This window comes from Pristis pectinata, chromosome 1 (genome assembly GCF_009764475.1).
Source record: "Pristis pectinata isolate sPriPec2 chromosome 1, sPriPec2.1.pri, whole genome shotgun sequence".
NCBI classification, from domain to species: domain Eukaryota; kingdom Metazoa; phylum Chordata; class Chondrichthyes; order Rhinopristiformes; family Pristidae; genus Pristis; species Pristis pectinata.
In genome coordinates, this window is record NC_067405.1 from 54466867 (window position 1) to 54483479 (window position 16613).

General features: G+C 39.0%; 3 protein-coding genes across 5 annotated transcripts in view; 2 read left to right on the top strand and 1 right to left on the bottom strand.

The window, feature by feature from the left end:
* The first annotated feature begins 2168 nt into the window (after nt 1-2168).
* Nucleotides 2169-3762, top strand: adat3 (adenosine deaminase tRNA specific 3). The gene has a single exon (XM_052023582.1). The coding sequence runs from the start codon at nt 2586-2588 to the stop codon at nt 3693-3695; it is 1110 nt and encodes a 369-aa protein (XP_051879542.1). The 5' UTR covers nt 2169-2585; the 3' UTR covers nt 3696-3762.
* A 2317-nt stretch (nt 3763-6079) lies between these two features.
* ormdl1 (ORMDL sphingolipid biosynthesis regulator 1) lies at nt 6080-14096 on the bottom strand. Of its 2 annotated transcripts, none has more exons than XM_052016559.1 (4): nt 14013-14096; nt 10489-10670; nt 9100-9251; nt 6080-7681 (listed from the first exon to the last, which is right to left on the bottom strand). In XM_052016559.1, exons 2-4 carry the CDS (start codon nt 10660-10662, stop codon nt 7546-7548), a joined length of 462 nt encoding a protein of 153 aa, XP_051872519.1. In that variant the 5' UTR covers nt 10663-10670; nt 14013-14096; the 3' UTR covers nt 6080-7545. The 2 variants fall into 2 exon arrangements, with proteins under 2 accessions (XP_051872519.1, XP_051872527.1); XM_052016567.1 differs by having other exon boundaries at nt 13915-14079.
* Nucleotides 14097-14232: 136 nt separating this feature from the next.
* The window catches only part of pms1 (PMS1 homolog 1, mismatch repair system component), a 66308-nt gene continuing 63927 nt past the window's right edge, over nt 14233-16613 (top strand). The window contains exon 1 of one of the 2 annotated variants that reach the window (XM_052018360.1): nt 14233-14376. Coding sequence is in view for 1 of the 2 variants with exons in the window: in XM_052018351.1 (XP_051874311.1) it covers nt 14399-14400 (2 nt within the window). In the remaining variant the exon portion in view is untranslated. Of the gene's footprint in view, nt 14401-16613 lie in introns of both variants that reach the window. The other variant, XM_052018351.1, reaches the window with a different exon arrangement.

A 16613-nucleotide genomic window follows, 5' to 3' on the forward strand; every position in this document is an offset into this window, starting at 1 on the left:
CCCGCTGGCTTCTTGAAAATCAGAACTGGTGTTCACCTTCAACTCTCTTAGACTAATTCTTGGAATATCCTTCACACATTTGAACAGTTTCCTACTTTTCTCACTATTGAGAGCCTTTCAATCCTCTGTTCACTAAGGACTGGCTGTTTTTGCTCTGTAAAAAGAAACCTTGAAATATTAACCACACCAAAGGCACTTCATTTGTAACTTATGTTTTGTTAAAAAATCGTGAAACATTTACCTTCCATGTACATTAATACCAGCAAATACAAACATTAGGGGTACCATAGTAGATGATTATGTTACTAGTTTAATAGTCTAATAATTTCCACATTGGTGGCTGAAGAATTACTACTTTGCAAATAGTAATCCCCATATTTTTTTAAATGACCATAAAGCTAATGCATTTTTGCCAAAAAAAAACAGCTAATTCACTATGGTCTTTTATGGAAGGAAATCTATCATCCTTTCCTATTCTGGTCATGTTTTGTTTTTCAATGACACTGGATCAAAATTCTGAAACTTCCTTCAATTGTACAGTGCTTTTTGTTGCGGTGACTTTTCATGTGATGTCCATGGGACAATCCAGCCCACTGCAAAAAACAGCAACAGGAGCCACAAATTGGGTAAGCAACAACCAAAGTTTTTCTGTCTTGTATTCTCACTGAACAATAAGGTACATTTTATGTATTCTTTTAATAGTTCTTGTAAAGAGAATAGAATAACTTTTTGACTTCTATCTTTCAATTTATGTGAAGTCCTAGGATTTGGAATGTAATCCCAATTAAGCCAACACTTATGGTAAGAGATATGATTCATTTACAGGCCTACATGTCAGTTCACACAACTGTGGCAGGAAATAATATCGTCTGATGACTCATGCTCACAAACTGCTGAAGACTTATTAGCAGTGAGGAACATGCAGACTCATTTGATTGATAATCTAGCTATGTGTAACCAAATTTACTTTATTGCAAAGTATTATAATAAAAATGTTTTTTTGAGTGGTGATGATGGAGGAGTTGGCACATTGTCAAAGCCTTGTATAATTCAACAGTGGAAAACTAAATAATTTCTTAAATGTTAAATCTCCTGCAATATTTGTCATTTTGATAAATTCACTATTACTCTATTTCTGGTTTTATATAACAGCCTGGTCAGTCCTTTCATTGTTTACTATATTGGGAGTAATGACTACCTAAGTAAAATATACTATAAATATACTTCAATAACTCATTTTGATAGATGCACGTCAGTATACAACAGTTCTTCCAGGATACTTCCAGTACACTTTCATTCTGTGAGAATCTTTCCAGGACCCAACAGTAATTTATAGTCACCCAAGGCTGTTGGAGGAATTTCATAGTTTCTCCAGTGCACTGACCTTTTTTTGGAAATTTCCAATGTATACTGCAATAAGTTGATTTGGTGTAAAATTTCATTTTAGATCTTATTTATGTTCCATTGTAGCTTCAACTCTGTTTTACTGTCTGTACAGCACTTTATTTACAGATATTTAAAAATTAAAGGGCAAATTTCATGATTGTAATGAGGGTGAAATTGTCAGCGTTCAGGATTTCTGTTTGCAATTTAACATGATAATCCTTAAATTGCTGCTGGTGGTTCAACCCTCCTCCACAGGCTGGCTGACTTTGCAGACTTCCCCGGTGTAATCAAAGTAAATCAATGAATTTGTGAAAATCTTAGGTGTTTGCAAACTAGTCTTGCTACAAAATGCCCTGGAGATGTTTTGCTTTGTTGCATTAGGCACAACCAGTCTTTTTAATGGTGCTCTAAGCCATAATTCTGTCTAGCAACTACTTTGAGCCTAAATCAGAAATACGTGTGTGCATTATAATTCCCTCAGATGAGTATTTCAAAATCTCATGGATGTCAATAATATTCTTTTAACTTTTTAAAATAAGTTTTTATATATGAGATCTAATTACATCAGAAGTAGTGACCTACACAGAGTGTAGGGAAAAGTTCATAGAGAAAGTTTGGACTGGAATGACGAAGAAGAATTTTATTTCAGCCCAAGCACAATGACTAACTTCCCGAACCAAGACAAGTGACGGTCCTGCGGGTGACCCCCCCCCCTCCCCCCGAACTCAGGGAACTGTCGGTGGGGACTGCAAACTGTGGAGCGGAGCGGGGAATCAATTAGCGATGGCACGCCGGAAGTGGTGGAGGCCGAAGAGGGGAGGGGGGGGCAGAGGAACGGTCTGAGAGGCGCTACCGTTGTGACGTCAGATGCAGCGCGGGCCGCGCGTAGCGACCGGTCCCGGGGTTGCCTTGGTTACCGCCCGGCGCCGCAGTGCGTGGATCGCGCCTCGTCCTCCCACCGGCGGGGCGGCTGGGTCGTGCAACCCCTCGCCGCGAACTCCGGTTGCACGCTGCATGTGGGCATTTGCTGATCGTAGGCCGTGCATTGCTGTTGCCAACCAGTTGCAGATGGTTGAAGAATAATTGTTGGAAAGGCGGTGCCTGCCTTTGAAACATAAAACGCTGGAAGCTCTCGGCATGCGTGGGAAGAGCATCAGTTAACGTTTCAGGTCAGAGCCGGGGCTTTGGAACTGTGGCCAATGCTTAATTGTTTCCCCGATCCCGACGTCGGAGGCAGCATGGAGCCGCCGTGCAAAAAGAGAAAAACTGAAGCATTTGGCACTTTCACTTGGGAGCTGATGCCTGTACTTTCAGACGAGAGGTCTGGTGAGGTTGAACTTCTAGAAGCATATGCAGCCCCCATTATTAATAAAAAACAAACATCTGCTCTTGTTAAACGCCTGGCTGAAGTCTATCCCCTGAGTAACCTTCCACATATCAAGAGGGTACGGCCATGCAAGGACAAGAAAAGCGATCATCCTTTAGAAATCATTATATGCCTACATAGTGACTTGAATAGTACAGATGCACTAAATGGAAAAGTGTCTCTAAGTGATCTCTTCCCTGAAGGAAATGTTGACGTCACTGGACTTGGAGATCCTTTCCAGGTCAAGATACCAGCAGAGCAACCATTGACTAGGCTGCAGTTTGAAATAGCAAGCCAGCACTGGCCTACATCATTCCATGAAAACAAGCAAGTGACTGAAGCCCTCCGTGGCCAGCTGTTTAATATTGAAGAGAAAGCAAAGATGCAGACTTTTATGGAGAAAGCCATTGAAGTGGCAAAAGTGGGAAAGGGACTGGGTATGGAACCAGTGGGTGCTGTGATGGTTAATCCGGCATCTGACAGAATAATTGCTGTAGGTCATGACTGCAGAAATGGACCAAATCCTTTGCTTCATGCAGTTATGGTGTGTATTGATCAAGTTGCTTATGGGCAAGGTGGTGGTGCTTTTAATCATGACAAATATCCTCAGTGTTATTTTAGGTCTGCAGAACCTTTTCTTGGTGATGATGTAGTCAGCACTGCTAAACCTTTGCTTCTGTCAGATGATCATATTCTAAAAGGAACTGTGACAAATAGGTTGCCTTACATATGCACTGGGTATGATTTATATGTTACCAGAGAACCTTGTGTAATGTGTGCAATGGCATTGGTACATTCCAGAATACACAGAGTTTTTTATGGAACCTCTTCACCTGATGGTGCTTTGGGAACTAAGTATAAAATACATACAAGAAAAGATCTTAATCACCATTATGTTGTCTTTAAAGGACTGATGGAAAAGGAATGTCAACTTCTTTCATAATATTGAGTAATGATTTCAGATTTACTTAAATAACTGGAAGGAATATTTTTCTAGCATTTTATTTTGATTGGACTACACCTAATGGAATTTTGTTACTTATTAAACATCAATCTTTCTTTCTCATGCTGCATGACTCTCAATCTATTAATGTACAAAACCCATCTTGGCCTCATTCTGAAAACAAAGCAAAACTTGTATGTTTTTAAAGTGATATGTTATTGTAACCAATAGATCTGGACAGGCAACAAAGTTTTATATATTGCGGTAGGAATTGCCTGAGGTTGGGAATTGACTTTAAACCATGTATAATGGTAGCCTCTATTTGCAGAACCTTTGCATAGAAAAATGTTTTGTGCTTTATCAGGCAGTGATTGAAAACTGAGTGGAAATAGTTAAGAGTCAGGAGAAGGAAATGTTAAGGGACCTTCGAAAGTAAAGTGGGAGATGAGGTGACAAGGAAGGCAAGTATCCAAGAGAATGGAAATATGGGGGTTGAAGGAGCCAGCAAAATAAGCAAGGAAATAAGAAGTTGCCTGTCAAAAGGCACTGCAGGGAAGAAGCCCTTGAAGTGACTGAAGGCAAGAACATGGATCTTAATACTTGTGGGAGGACATTAAGTATGTAAATGTAGGGATTGGTTGAGGTGATAATGTACACAGAGCAGAAATGGATGAAACCAACAATGAGTGTTGGAGAAGTTTTCTCTTTGGAATGGAGGTAATGGCTGAGAGTGGGTCAGTACCGAACAGTGAGTGGTATTTAGGTGATGAGAAAGGTAGCCACTGTAACAAATCAAAAGGAAATCTGCCACATAATATGGCGGGGTTTTCCCATTTGAGTTAAGCTGTTTGCAGATTGTGATGGCCTTTATCTGCTGAAGTTGATAGACCCAGATTTGCACAATGCTGCATTGAGTGCCTTTTTACATATTAGGTTTGTAGGTTTTTAAGAAAGTGTTTTATGTAGAACTTTTCACCTTAAGGCACCCAGAAGTCCTTTATTTCATGTCCTTAAATGGACATAAGCACCATTGTAAAGTAGGAAATGTGGAAATAAAATTGCACAGCAAGTTCTATTTGAAAATCCCAGAGCATTTTATATCTATATTAATGTCAAGGTTACTAGGAAAAATGTAGAGCCCAATAGGGACCAAAGGGGCAATATGTGCTTGGAGCCCAAGGATATGGGTGAGGTCTTAAATGAATAATTCTCATCTGTATTCACTGAGAAGGACAGTGCAGCTAGAGATTTGGAAAGGTGGATTGTGAAATTCTAGAACGTGTTATTAAAAAAAAACTCATGCTTTTAAAAATGCCCTCCTCTCCCCCCCCCCCTCCATTCATCATTTACTCAAGGGAAACCTGTGATTTAGTTGATTAACAGTCACCCCTCGAAAATCAGAAGGTTCAGGCCTCACTTAGGGACTTCAGTGCATTAGAAGCACCAGGACGCTACCTGGATTAGAGAGTATTAGCTATAATGAGAGGTTGGACATACTTGGATTGTTTTCTCTGGAGCATCAGGGGCTGAAGGGAGACCCGATAGAAGTGTAAAATTGAGGTATAGATGGGGTAGATACTAGAGGGCATAGCTCTAAAAGGTGAGGGGGTAAAGTTTAAAAGGAGATGGGCAGGGTAAGTTTTGTTATTTTAATAGTAGTAGGTGCCTGGAACAAGCTGCCAAGGGTGGTGGTGGTGGCAGCAGCAGCTGACATGGTGACATCTAAGGGTTTTTCTTTTAAAAAAGAGAGACATGAACATGAAGGGATAGGGATCATTTGCAGATCAGATGGAATGAGTTTCATTTAACATCATGGTCAGCACAAACATTATGGCTGAAGGGCCTGTTTCTGTACTGTACAATGTTCAAAGCAGGCATTCATTAAGATAATTGCCTATTCCCATCTACTTTTCACAGCCAAAGATTTCTCTCTGCCTTAAATTAGAAAACACTGCTTCCATCATCCTTTGAGGGAGGGCCAAGCCAAAATTCAAAACAAAGTGTTTTTAAATTATTAAACCATTGTTTTTTTAAAAGAAAATGACACCCTGGTTCCAGATTCTCCCAAGAGGAAGCATCCTTTTCCTCATCATGCCCCCTCCAATCCTATGCTTCCATAAACTCAGTTTATCTGAGTCTTCTACTTACAGTAACAGGATGTTACACACACACTATGCCAGATTAGGAAACAGCAGCCCAAAAAACTATGCAAATTCAAAAACTTATGGAATGGAAATTGATTACAGCAAAATATAAACATTTCATATTATATTGATTTGTTGCTGCTTCTTCAAATGTCAAAAGGAGGCAACCATTCAAAATACAAACATTAAATTTCTATAAGTCAAATCAGTTTTTTTTTTAAAAAGCATGGACCACAATACTGCAAGCTCAAAACTGTTTTATTTGTTTAAAATCAACTTCCCCACCAAAGACAGTTGCATAGAACATACAGCTGGTTTGCATTCTGGAAATACCTACTAAACAGGAAGGGCAAATTTTCCAAGCATTTAAAAATAAAAAGATATTTTCACCAGTTTCATAAATCACAGGTTCAAAGAAAGACTAGATTTGTGGTCTCTGATAATGATGTGCTTAGTTTTTTTTTTGTAAGCACTTGCTACAATACAGAATGGTAAACCAACCTCAATTGACATTTGTGCTGTTGATAATCTCCAGAAACTTGCTGGGAGATTGTGCTGTCAACAAACACAAGCTGAGTCAATATTTGGGCTGCTTATGCAATTCCTTAAATTAGCTGCAGAAGTCATGAAGATGGAAGGGGAAAATTATATGGGTGAGAAGGTAACCATAAAAGCTATTCCCACCATAAAGTGTCACTATTGAGCTAGCTGCTAAGAACTGTGCAATGGCAGCTAGGGTGACAGGTCCTCTTCACATATATGCAGTTAGCTCCTGCTTAATACATTTTCCTGAAAGCATGCAAGAGATTGAGAAATTGCCATGGCAGTTCCAAGTACATGAACAATGGCATTTTTAATCTTATTACCAACATTAAAATCAAGTTGATCAGTGGTACAGAAGAGCTGAGGAGCCTTTGGTATCAAACAGCCTCTTAAAAAGATGTCATTAACCAAAACAACCACAAAGCATTACATGCCACATCAATTCCCCCCTCCCCCAAATACTATTTTGTAATTCTGGCATCCATAAGCACACTGGAATACAAAAATTGCTTTTATACAATTAACTGTACTCTGGCAACTTGGAAACAACATGCCATGTAAAAAATGTTTCACCAACTAGACCAATTTGATAAAAATGAAACCATACCACATACATTAATGAATTTGCTGTTTATAATTCACAATCTGTATTCACAATCCTGTACCATTATTTGCTTAATCTTCAAAGAAACAGTATGCTTTTAATCAAAACATGACAAAAATAATAAGTCAAAAACTGCCACTCATTTTAATATGTGACAGTGCCCCAATCTTCTGTACCTCAGTAAATAAGCTTTGCACTGTGTCCAAAGTTGCAATACTTCCGTGCAACTCCTCTCTAATACAGTTGGCCAGCTTTGTAAAGCTGTGACAACGAGTATAATAAAGTTCCTTCCCATTTCAGAGCTGGGCCTGCCCAGATTTTTCCTGAGAAGCTTTTATGGGATTAACTATACCTGTTCTAATTACCAGATTTCATTTGTTGTTTATCCTATTACAAAACCAAGATACGTCATATTTTGGAATGGATACAAACAATGAAAATGGCAGAGACAGACTGCTCAGTACATCCTAGTAATAGTTAACAGTACAGCAGATTACCAGTTTTAAGTCTTCCCAGTAAATGCAAGAAGTTAGTTAGAACATGGGTGGTGCCTTCTAATTCAGTATTTATTGATTCCAAGGATCCGAACTCCATGTAGTTGAGGCAGCTTGGGAATCAATACTGTTAAAAGAGATACTGTATTGACAAAAAAATGTGTTGGGTCATATTTTGTGTAAAAACTGGCCAGAAAATACCTACAAAAGAACAAAAGATAGCAAAGTGAACATCAAACTCAAATGCAGCACTAAATGCATTTCTTTACAAAACTGTACAGTTTAACAAAGTTCCTTAGCCAATACCATAAAAATACTTGCTCATTGGATTTTTTTTTAAAAAACCAAGTTTGTGAAAACTATAGAATTTGTGCATCTCCCCTTCCCCACCATCAAAAAAATGGATTTTTTAAAAAAAAAGTTTAATTTAAACATTTCATTACTCTTCAATATATCCATCAGCTACAAATTTATAGTTGGCCTGTTCCCAGATTCCCTGGGCTGGGAATTGATACAAGTGTGCTGCAAGATCTTATTTTTCTATTTCCTTCAGGGAAAGCACTTGGATTTCCTTCAAAATGAAGGAAATTAAAACTAGAGGCAACTCTTAATCGATATGCTAATGCACCAATGCAGCAGACTGGCTGCTGCAACCTTGGTTGCACTTTGAACCACTCACATCTCACTGCCACTCAATCAAGCTCAAGTCACAGGGGATGTGAAATTTCCACCTCCATCACTCCCACCTATCAATGCAGAATCCTTCACATCGTAATTTCATCATGTGCCCACTTAAATTCACAATTTTGTCACTATTAACCCTTCAGCCTCCATGACTTTTTCTTGTCCAAACTTTGATGCTCATTTACTGTCCTGCACCAAGTTCTGGTTACCTTTCCTCTTATCCATATTCTCCATGATCTCCAAGAATTAGTCCTCATCCTTGTCTTTAATCCTTCCACAACCTACCTGAACCACCCACTGCACCTTGCCCACACCCCCCCACTGATCTTAATATCTGACTGCTGCATCAAGACCTCTAATAATGGAGGAAATACTCCAAGGCATGTTCCCACACCCAAATCTCTCCATTATACTTTGTACATCTACCAGTTCACAAAAACAATGCTGAGAATAGGCTTCCAACCTTATTTTGAACCAACCATCTTAACAGAATAGGAGCAAGGACACAACTATGATTGAGAACAGTAACCCATGATATTTGCATCACTATTTTCCCTTTGGTATTTGATAATGAATTTAAAATTCACTATGTTCAATACAGACTGGTTCACTTTCCGAGAGTGAATTAATACAATTGCACTCTTTGCAGTATAATGGAATTACTTCACTCAGAAAGTGCAAGGTTGGTTTAAGAGTCAAGTTTACATTCATTTTCAGTGCATTCAGACTAGAAAGCAGTATCACAATAATTGATCTTGTATCAGTCTGTCATTATTAAAAGTCACAATCCATGTAGTAATGAAGATGCCTTTTGGTATTACTACCAAAGCAGCATCCAAGTTCAAGTGTCAGGAACACTGTACAATGGTTTAAAGTTAATCAAAAGTTACCAGAGCAGAGAAGTTTCAAGGACACTTAAAGGAATAGGTTCTTACAGAATAATTGGCGATATAGTGAGGAATTTTCTCGAAGATGTAAACTGTACTCCATAATCCAATTGTTCCCAGTGAGTCAGAAGTCTAGCTTTCCCTTGATCAGGTGTTTCAAAGGGCGTCCCCTTGACTGCATGCAAAAACACATACATTCCCTGCAACAAGAGAACATCAGTTATGACAGTAATACTACAAAAATCATTCTACCCCAAACAGAAGATCAGAAACAATAGACTTGAGATTCAGTGCAGTTTAACAATCATCTCAGGAAGAAAAAAAAAATCCAATTACCTTGGAACTTAATTTAAGGCTTCCTACAATGACCAAGTAATAGGGAAAATGGGACTGACAGGTTTACTCTACTAGGACCTGCATAGACTCAATGAGTCAAATGGTCTTATATTTTATAATTTTTTGATTCCAAGTGATGTGACTACTTGGGGAATAAATTAAGATAAATTTTTAAAAAACAAGCCAAGTCAAGATAAATACACAGGGTCACAAGCTTTAAACTATGCTTGATCAGACCTAACCTAGTTTCAGTAGGTATGAGTTGGTGACCAAATATCATCCAATAATGTCAGCTCACACTGTTTGAAGCCATAAAATAACTGGACAATGAACATGTACCACATTTGTCCAGGTATCAGTTTGAGGAGGTACAAGCACATTGTGAAGACAAATGTGCTTGATACTTGCATTTGATGTCCAAAATGGCAAGCATTCCATTCCTCAACACTAACATAACTCACTCAATGGGATACAAGATTCACTAACCAGCAGTATAACCTGAGAGCACTGCCTTCAAATGTCCTTCTCCTCAACTTAATAGTCATTAAGCCATTGCAATGTACAGCAGGGAGCTACAATCATCAAAACCAAGTACAGATGTTATAACACTTATACAAAATGTAGATTGTATTTCTCCCCGTTTCTTGATCAAATGCTAAACATGCAGATTCTGTCCTTTGTTGAATTGATAGTATTCATTTTCTTTATTAAAATGTATTCATGTTTTTTAACCCAATATCAACTTATAATTCCCATTTGAAAATACAAATGTATTTTCACAAATTGATCATGAAAGTACAAAACTTGATGCAAACATGCCAGAATGTAAAATCTCAGCAAGTATTCTGGAAAATAAACTTCTTAACCCTTCCCATTTTCACATTAATCATTTTTAAATAAATAATTAAATTTCATCCAAAGCAACATAATAAATAAAGTGAATACAGACAGTAATTTGAATGGCAAATTTGGGTGAATATATTGAATAGAGCCGTCTAGATTTTGTTTTATCTACAGTCTTTAAAAGAGAGCCCTACTAATGGCAACATGATCAAGAATTATTGTACAAAAATGTAACAATGAAAACCATCAGTTACTCACCAGGTTGTGGATTACGTTGGTTAATGTCCACACAACAGGAACAGTGAAGAAGGGGATGCTCAAGAGCACAATATGAAGTATTCCAACACCAAGCGCGTAGGTCAACCATATTCCACGGCTGTTCATTACCCTCGTGTTGGGATTCACTTCACTGTGTGCAACACCAACGTTCATCTTTTCACCTGCAAGGACAAATGTCACTGAGGGCTATGAAATGGTCATTCAATATTTACCTGTTTTGGAAAAATGTTCACTTTCCCACCCAATGGTATAAAATTCAATGTTCCAACTGTCTGCAAAGAAACACTCCTTTTCCCCCCCCCCATGCACCCCCCAAAATCTCACTGGTAAGTTAGTGACCAAATTAATCTCTGGAACTCAGGCCCTTCAACTTGTTCACTCCCAGCTGCCTCACAATGGCTTTGGAGGAGGGCAAAGTAAAAAATCAAACAGATGGTACAAAGGCACTTCAAATTTAGAAGCAAAAAGGTTTAGAGGAAATGGTTGTAGTTTGGATTGTTGGGTTAGTAGTGGGGCACATCAGGGATTAGTGCTGGTCCATGTGTTCAATAGACATGTTAGGCTGAGGGGGGGTACAAAAAGAGGGGGAGAAAGTAGTGAAAAGGCAGAACAACCTTGAAATGTTTTGATGCAAATATGATAGTATTAACAAAAGGTCCCTCTTCATTGCTGCAGTTTCCCACCCTTGCTGTCATGCCAGTGAGTTTGTGTCTTAAATATTCTTTCTGTAATTGGGTATCCAAAACTGCTTAGTGATCCAACTGGTTTATCCAGTCTTTGGTGCAGACTTATCTTTATCTACGCTTCAGGTATGTTCTCATTTACAAACCCCAGTATGTTGTACTTTAAAGCTCTTGGCCTTTCTGTACTTGCACAGTCAGGGAGCTTTATAGACAGGTCTTTTCCCCCAACCCTCTGTATATTCAGCATCTTTTAATTTGTTTCTTTTCTCCTCTTCCACCACCATGTACACCATCTAAGTTTTCTCAGCAAGCCTCATACTAGACATTTTATTGGACACTGAGGTTTTACAGCATTACCATTCCATTCCACCCCCACCCCCCAAGAGCAAGAGGTCAGATTCACCAACGTCTGATCTAGTGTGTGTCTCCAACCTCAACATTGCAATCACTGGCAAGAAAGTCAGGTGAGGTGACCCATTGAAGAGGGAGTCTCTGGCAGTTCCACAAGATTTGCCAGCAAAGGGCCAGTACATTTTACCTCTGGGCATTCTCACAAATTCAGTGATCAGACATTGGAGATACAGCAAAACAGCAAACCCTGTGGATTTACAGGGAATCAGTAACAGCACCTCTTTGGGTTTTTTTAAAAAAAACTCCAGAAGTTGCTATCAATTTCAGTGTTCTGACATGGACACTGACCATTCTTGCCATCATTACAAACAAAATAGAGGCCACTGTTGCAACATTGGAGGAACTCAGCAAATCAAGCAGCATCTGTGTAGGGAAGTGGATAGTTGATGTTTCAGGTCAAGACCCTTCATGTAGATTCACTATTACCAACCAGAACTGCCCAACCTCCCTACAGCAACAGTTCTCAATTAATTCAAATTGCCCTAATACACAACAAAGTGGAACTGTAAATACAAAGGCTGAAGAGAAAGTTTAAACACAAACTTATTGGAATAACTTCTATCCAATTGCCATTCTCATCCCACTTCTTGAAAAAGGGATAACTTTTTAATGCCAGTGTATTTGTGTACTGTGCCCAGAGCTTCTCCTACCACATCTCTGTGCATCTTCAATAGCCTATGATCAAGACCTGAAGATTTATCCAGATGATGTTCTATTTATTCTTTTAAAAAGCCTTAAAAATTTCTTGTAATGATTCATATGCCACTCAAGTATGAATTTCAACTACATTAAAAAATTTAAATACACACTTAAATGTATACACTTATAAAAGCCATTGCTATTTGTGTTATATGTTATTATTTCATCATTTATCTTTTATAATTTGCTCCAATTTAAATGTTCTTCATTTTATACACCAGGTCTTTACCCAGTAGAACTATCACCTGCAATCAGAAGGGTGTGGATCAAGTCCAGCCACAAAAACTTGAGTAATTAAGCCACATCTGAGCAGTGCTGAAAGAGTACTACATTGTCAGGGATGCCAGCTTTTCGCCAAGAGATTAACAGAAGCCTTGTCCACCATCTCAGTTGGATGTAACCAACTCTAGAGCACTAGAAATACTTCCCAACCAATACATCAAATAATTTCATCTCCAAAGATCTGGTTATTCTGTTCAGAGATTGTCTGCTAACATTTAAAAACATTGCAATACAGTCAACACTTCAGTATCATCCAGAAAATGTTTTAGAATAGAGTTGTGAAAGCCACTGTATAAATACATGTTCTCCTGCATCAGATCTTCAACAGAAATAGAAAATGCCAGAAATATTCAAGTCAGGCAGCATCTACAAAATGATAAACAATTAACGTTTCAGGTGGATGACCATTTAGAATCATTTTCTAAATTATAGTCTTCCAGTAGCTGCAGATTTTGCATTGAAGACACATCTCCAAGGTCTGGTGGCATGCAATGTCAATCAAGTGCATCAGTCTAACCACCTGCTCTCTTCTCAATTATTATTTAAATAAATCTTATTTTTAAAGCACAAGTGTCTAAACTATTATAACATTTAACTCAAATTATCCTAACCATTTTCTTACCCTCCACCTCTCCAAGACTTGATTTGAAACTTACTTTATGTTCTAACTTTACCCCCGTTATACCTATTATTACTCCAATTAATGCGTCAAAATATTCAACCTTATATCAGATGTTGTATATTTATATACATATCAATCAACCTGGACTGCAGAGTGCTACTTTAAAACAAAATCTCCAGACCCTGCATTTTACATTAAATGTTATAGATTTCAAACTCTGGTCAGTTTTAAAGGTCGGGGTAATATATAATGCATATTCAAAGTGTCAGAGCAAGAGACTTCAAGTTTAACTGAAATTTAGCAGATTGAGTCATTACGGCAGTAACATTGGGCGAAAAAAACTGAAGATTAGCTTTATTGATTAGCTTTTACTTAAACTAAAAAAACTCCTTTGCATCTGACCCTTGGACAAGGTGCACCGCTGACCTGACAACTCACAACTTCAGTTATAGTCCTTTTGTTTTGCAGCAACAATGCCCTTCTTGAGAATGTTGACAGCGTCTGCAGCGGAGCGAATTGCGACCGTACCTCGTTTCTCAGAGCAAACATCGACCCAACCCAACAAAGCATGCCGAAAGCCATCAAGAACGTTACATAACTCTACAAAACATTACAAATAATCCAACGTTTTTAAAAAAAGAGGGGTGGATTCCTTGCAAGTAGGCCACAAAGGAAAACGAGAGACGTCCAGCACTATGTTCACTGTACCGTTCTATGTACGCAGGGGGAAACCATAGAAGAGGCAGTTTTCATCTGGTGCTTTGCAGCAAACACCAAAAGCAGCCCCAGCCCAGTGATGGTCTTACCAAGCCCGGAGGAGGACTGATCCGACCTCCCAGCTCCACACCTGTATCACCGTCCACTGAATTCCCCAGTCCAGTACGCACCCTCCCCTTTAGAACGGAAGCATTGTGACGCAATTTGAGCGACAGCCGCAGCGGAGCCGTTCGCCCAATGGCCAGCCAGCGCTCCCGGTTGGGAGGGCGGGATTTCCACGAGCAGGCCGGGCGGACGTTCCATTCCGCTGGGCTCGGCGCGCGCGCGCGCGCACATGCACACTTCGTTCCGGGTCGCAACGCTTTTGATGTGGTGTGGGGCAGCGTGGCGCAAGTGCATCCCGTCCTCCGACAGAGCTGGTCTCAAGAAGTAGTGTTTTGGGGGCAGATTGAGGCAAGGATATCTCCCAAATTGAATGTAACGTGAAAAGTTGCAAAATATTTATTTGAAGCACTTGGTTTGGGTGTTCAGAGCTGCATCAGCTTAGCTCCGCTACAGAGAAGCATTAGGAAGGATTTTCCTCCTGTGTTCAATGCATGGGAAGGAGGGGAGGAATTGGAGCTTATTATTCAGCTGGCTGCAACTTGAGGAAATGTTAATAATATAAAATCATGTGTCAGTTTGCAGTTAGCCCTAAGAACACCAAAGAACATTTTTGTAGGTGTTTTATCTGTTGTTTCAAGGCGATATGAATAAAAGTGCAAGTTTGTAGTTGTGACTACAGATTTAGCAGAAACGATTGCAAAGCAGGAACGCTCTTCAGTTTAATTTGGTGCTGGAGAGCCCTTCAGTGTAGAACTGGCTGCACAATTTCTTAAATTGTTCTTAAAGTTGCAAGCTTCAATTTTTTTTCTGCTGCCCTTCGTGAATGTTTTAATGCAAGAAATTTGCTTTTACTTGCAATATGAACTCACCATTCAAATTTGCTGTACAAATGCAATGCCTCTAGGTTGATCAATTTGTCCAAGGTCTTTAGCAGTTGCCTTTATAATAAGTAACTTTCAATAACTCTGCATAATATTTCTTTCGGCCTCTTTTTCAGAAAGCTGTATTCATCTATCTGTGTTTTCATATCTATTGCATGGGTTCTGCTGATTGCTTTCTGCACCAAGGTTCCTAAAGAGGAACTGCTGCTCAGTTTTCCCTCTAGTAGAGGAAACATCTGGCTGTACTTACTTCTACCTTCATTCTTAAATATTTTCACTCTCTACCTGACCATCTACTGTATTTCCATTATAGTGTCACCTTTCAAAGTTGTCTTTGTTTTCCAGAAGAACTGTGATACACTGCATTCTTCTCCTATCCCCATCGCCGGTTAACCTTTTGATATTTTCCAGAGAACCGCAGTCTATGTACCAAAAAGAAAGAAATATACAGGTATTGGAGGCAGTCCTGAAAAGATTCACTAGGCTAATTCCTGAGATGAGAGTGTTGTCCTATCATGAGCAGCTAAAGAAAGTTAGTTCAGTTTTCTTTTGGAATTTAGAGAATGAGGGATGATCTTCTTCAAAGATCCTGAGGTAGCTGTTGAGACATTTCTACCAGTGGGAGATAAGGGAACAGGCATATGAAGCTGAGGTATATCGGAATTTTTTCTCACAGAAGGAGTTGAATCTCAGGAATTCTCTGCCCTGGAGGATTGTGGAGGCTAGATCACTGGCGATACCTAAGCATAAGATCAGGGAATTGAGGGTTATGTGGAACTAGCACAGAAGAGGAGTTGAGGCCTGGGGCAGATCAGCTACAATCATATTGAATGATGAGACAAGCTTGAGGAGCCAAGTCCTTTTCCTGCTCCTATTTACTTTGTGTGGTTTTGATCCATCCAGTGTGAAGTTAATTGAGTCACTTTACATCATAAATGATTCTTCAGTCATTGTTACCTTGTGCCACTCCATTCCTATCTGTATAACATTCACAAAGCTCAACCCTACAACAATTTCAGACCAAGGCATTTTTTTATTTGGCAATTGTCTTCCATTTAAATTTCAACCTAACCCTTTCCACTGAAGTTACTTAATTGAAATCTTGCCCTCCTCATGTCTCTGAACACCTTGGCTGAGTTGCCCTTCGTGAATGTTGAGCAGTTTACTTCTTGCACCTGGTTGTAGGCTAATTGTCCATTAGCTATCTCTTTGTGATAGATATTTGTGCATCTGTAACCATTATCTGTTGTACCACCACTCTTTCGTTTTATTGGTTGTTTGAAGAGCCCTCGAGTGATCCTAAATCAAAGTCTCCAATTGAAATATTACCTTGCGTCTGGTTTATCTTTTTGGATATTTCCTGGCCCAAGTATTTCTGTGCGTCAGACAAGTGGTCTGGAATGTGTCTGCTCGATTTCTTAAATTTCATCCTAACAAATATGCCACATAAATGTTAAGGTTTGATTCTTTTAAAGAACATTAATCAAAATGCACATTCCTGGGTCCCTCATGAGGAATTGAATATTCTACTCCAGTTAATCACGCACAGCAGCCTACTTTGGAACTTAAATTCTTGATGAAACTGACAGCACTGAATTTGTTTTCTGAGTGTTCTTGTTCATTGTCATCGAGCTGACTATTAAGTTTTTAAAAATTTTTTTCCAGAAAGTTCTGTCTTAATGGAAGTTCTACTTTGTCAATCAC

What these genes read in the sequence shown, in the direction of transcription:
- ormdl1 (XM_052016559.1), bottom strand. Translation starts at nt 10,662, where the DNA reads ATGAACGTTGGTGTTGCACACAGTGAAGTGAATCCCAACACGAGGGTA. An exon ending in CCAACGTAATCCACAACCTG is followed by an intron (nt 9,252 to 10,488) that starts GTGAGTAACTGA and finishes CTCTTGTTGCAG; the next exon opens with GGAATGTATGTGTTTTTGCA. An exon ending in ACTATATCGCCAATTATTCT is followed by an intron (nt 7,682 to 9,099) that starts GTAAGAACCTAT and finishes GTTCTTTTGTAG; the next exon opens with GTATTTTCTGGCCAGTTTTT.
- adat3 (XM_052023582.1), top strand. Translation starts at nt 2,586, where the DNA reads ATGCTTAATTGTTTCCCCGATCCCGACGTCGGAGGCAGCATGGAGCCG.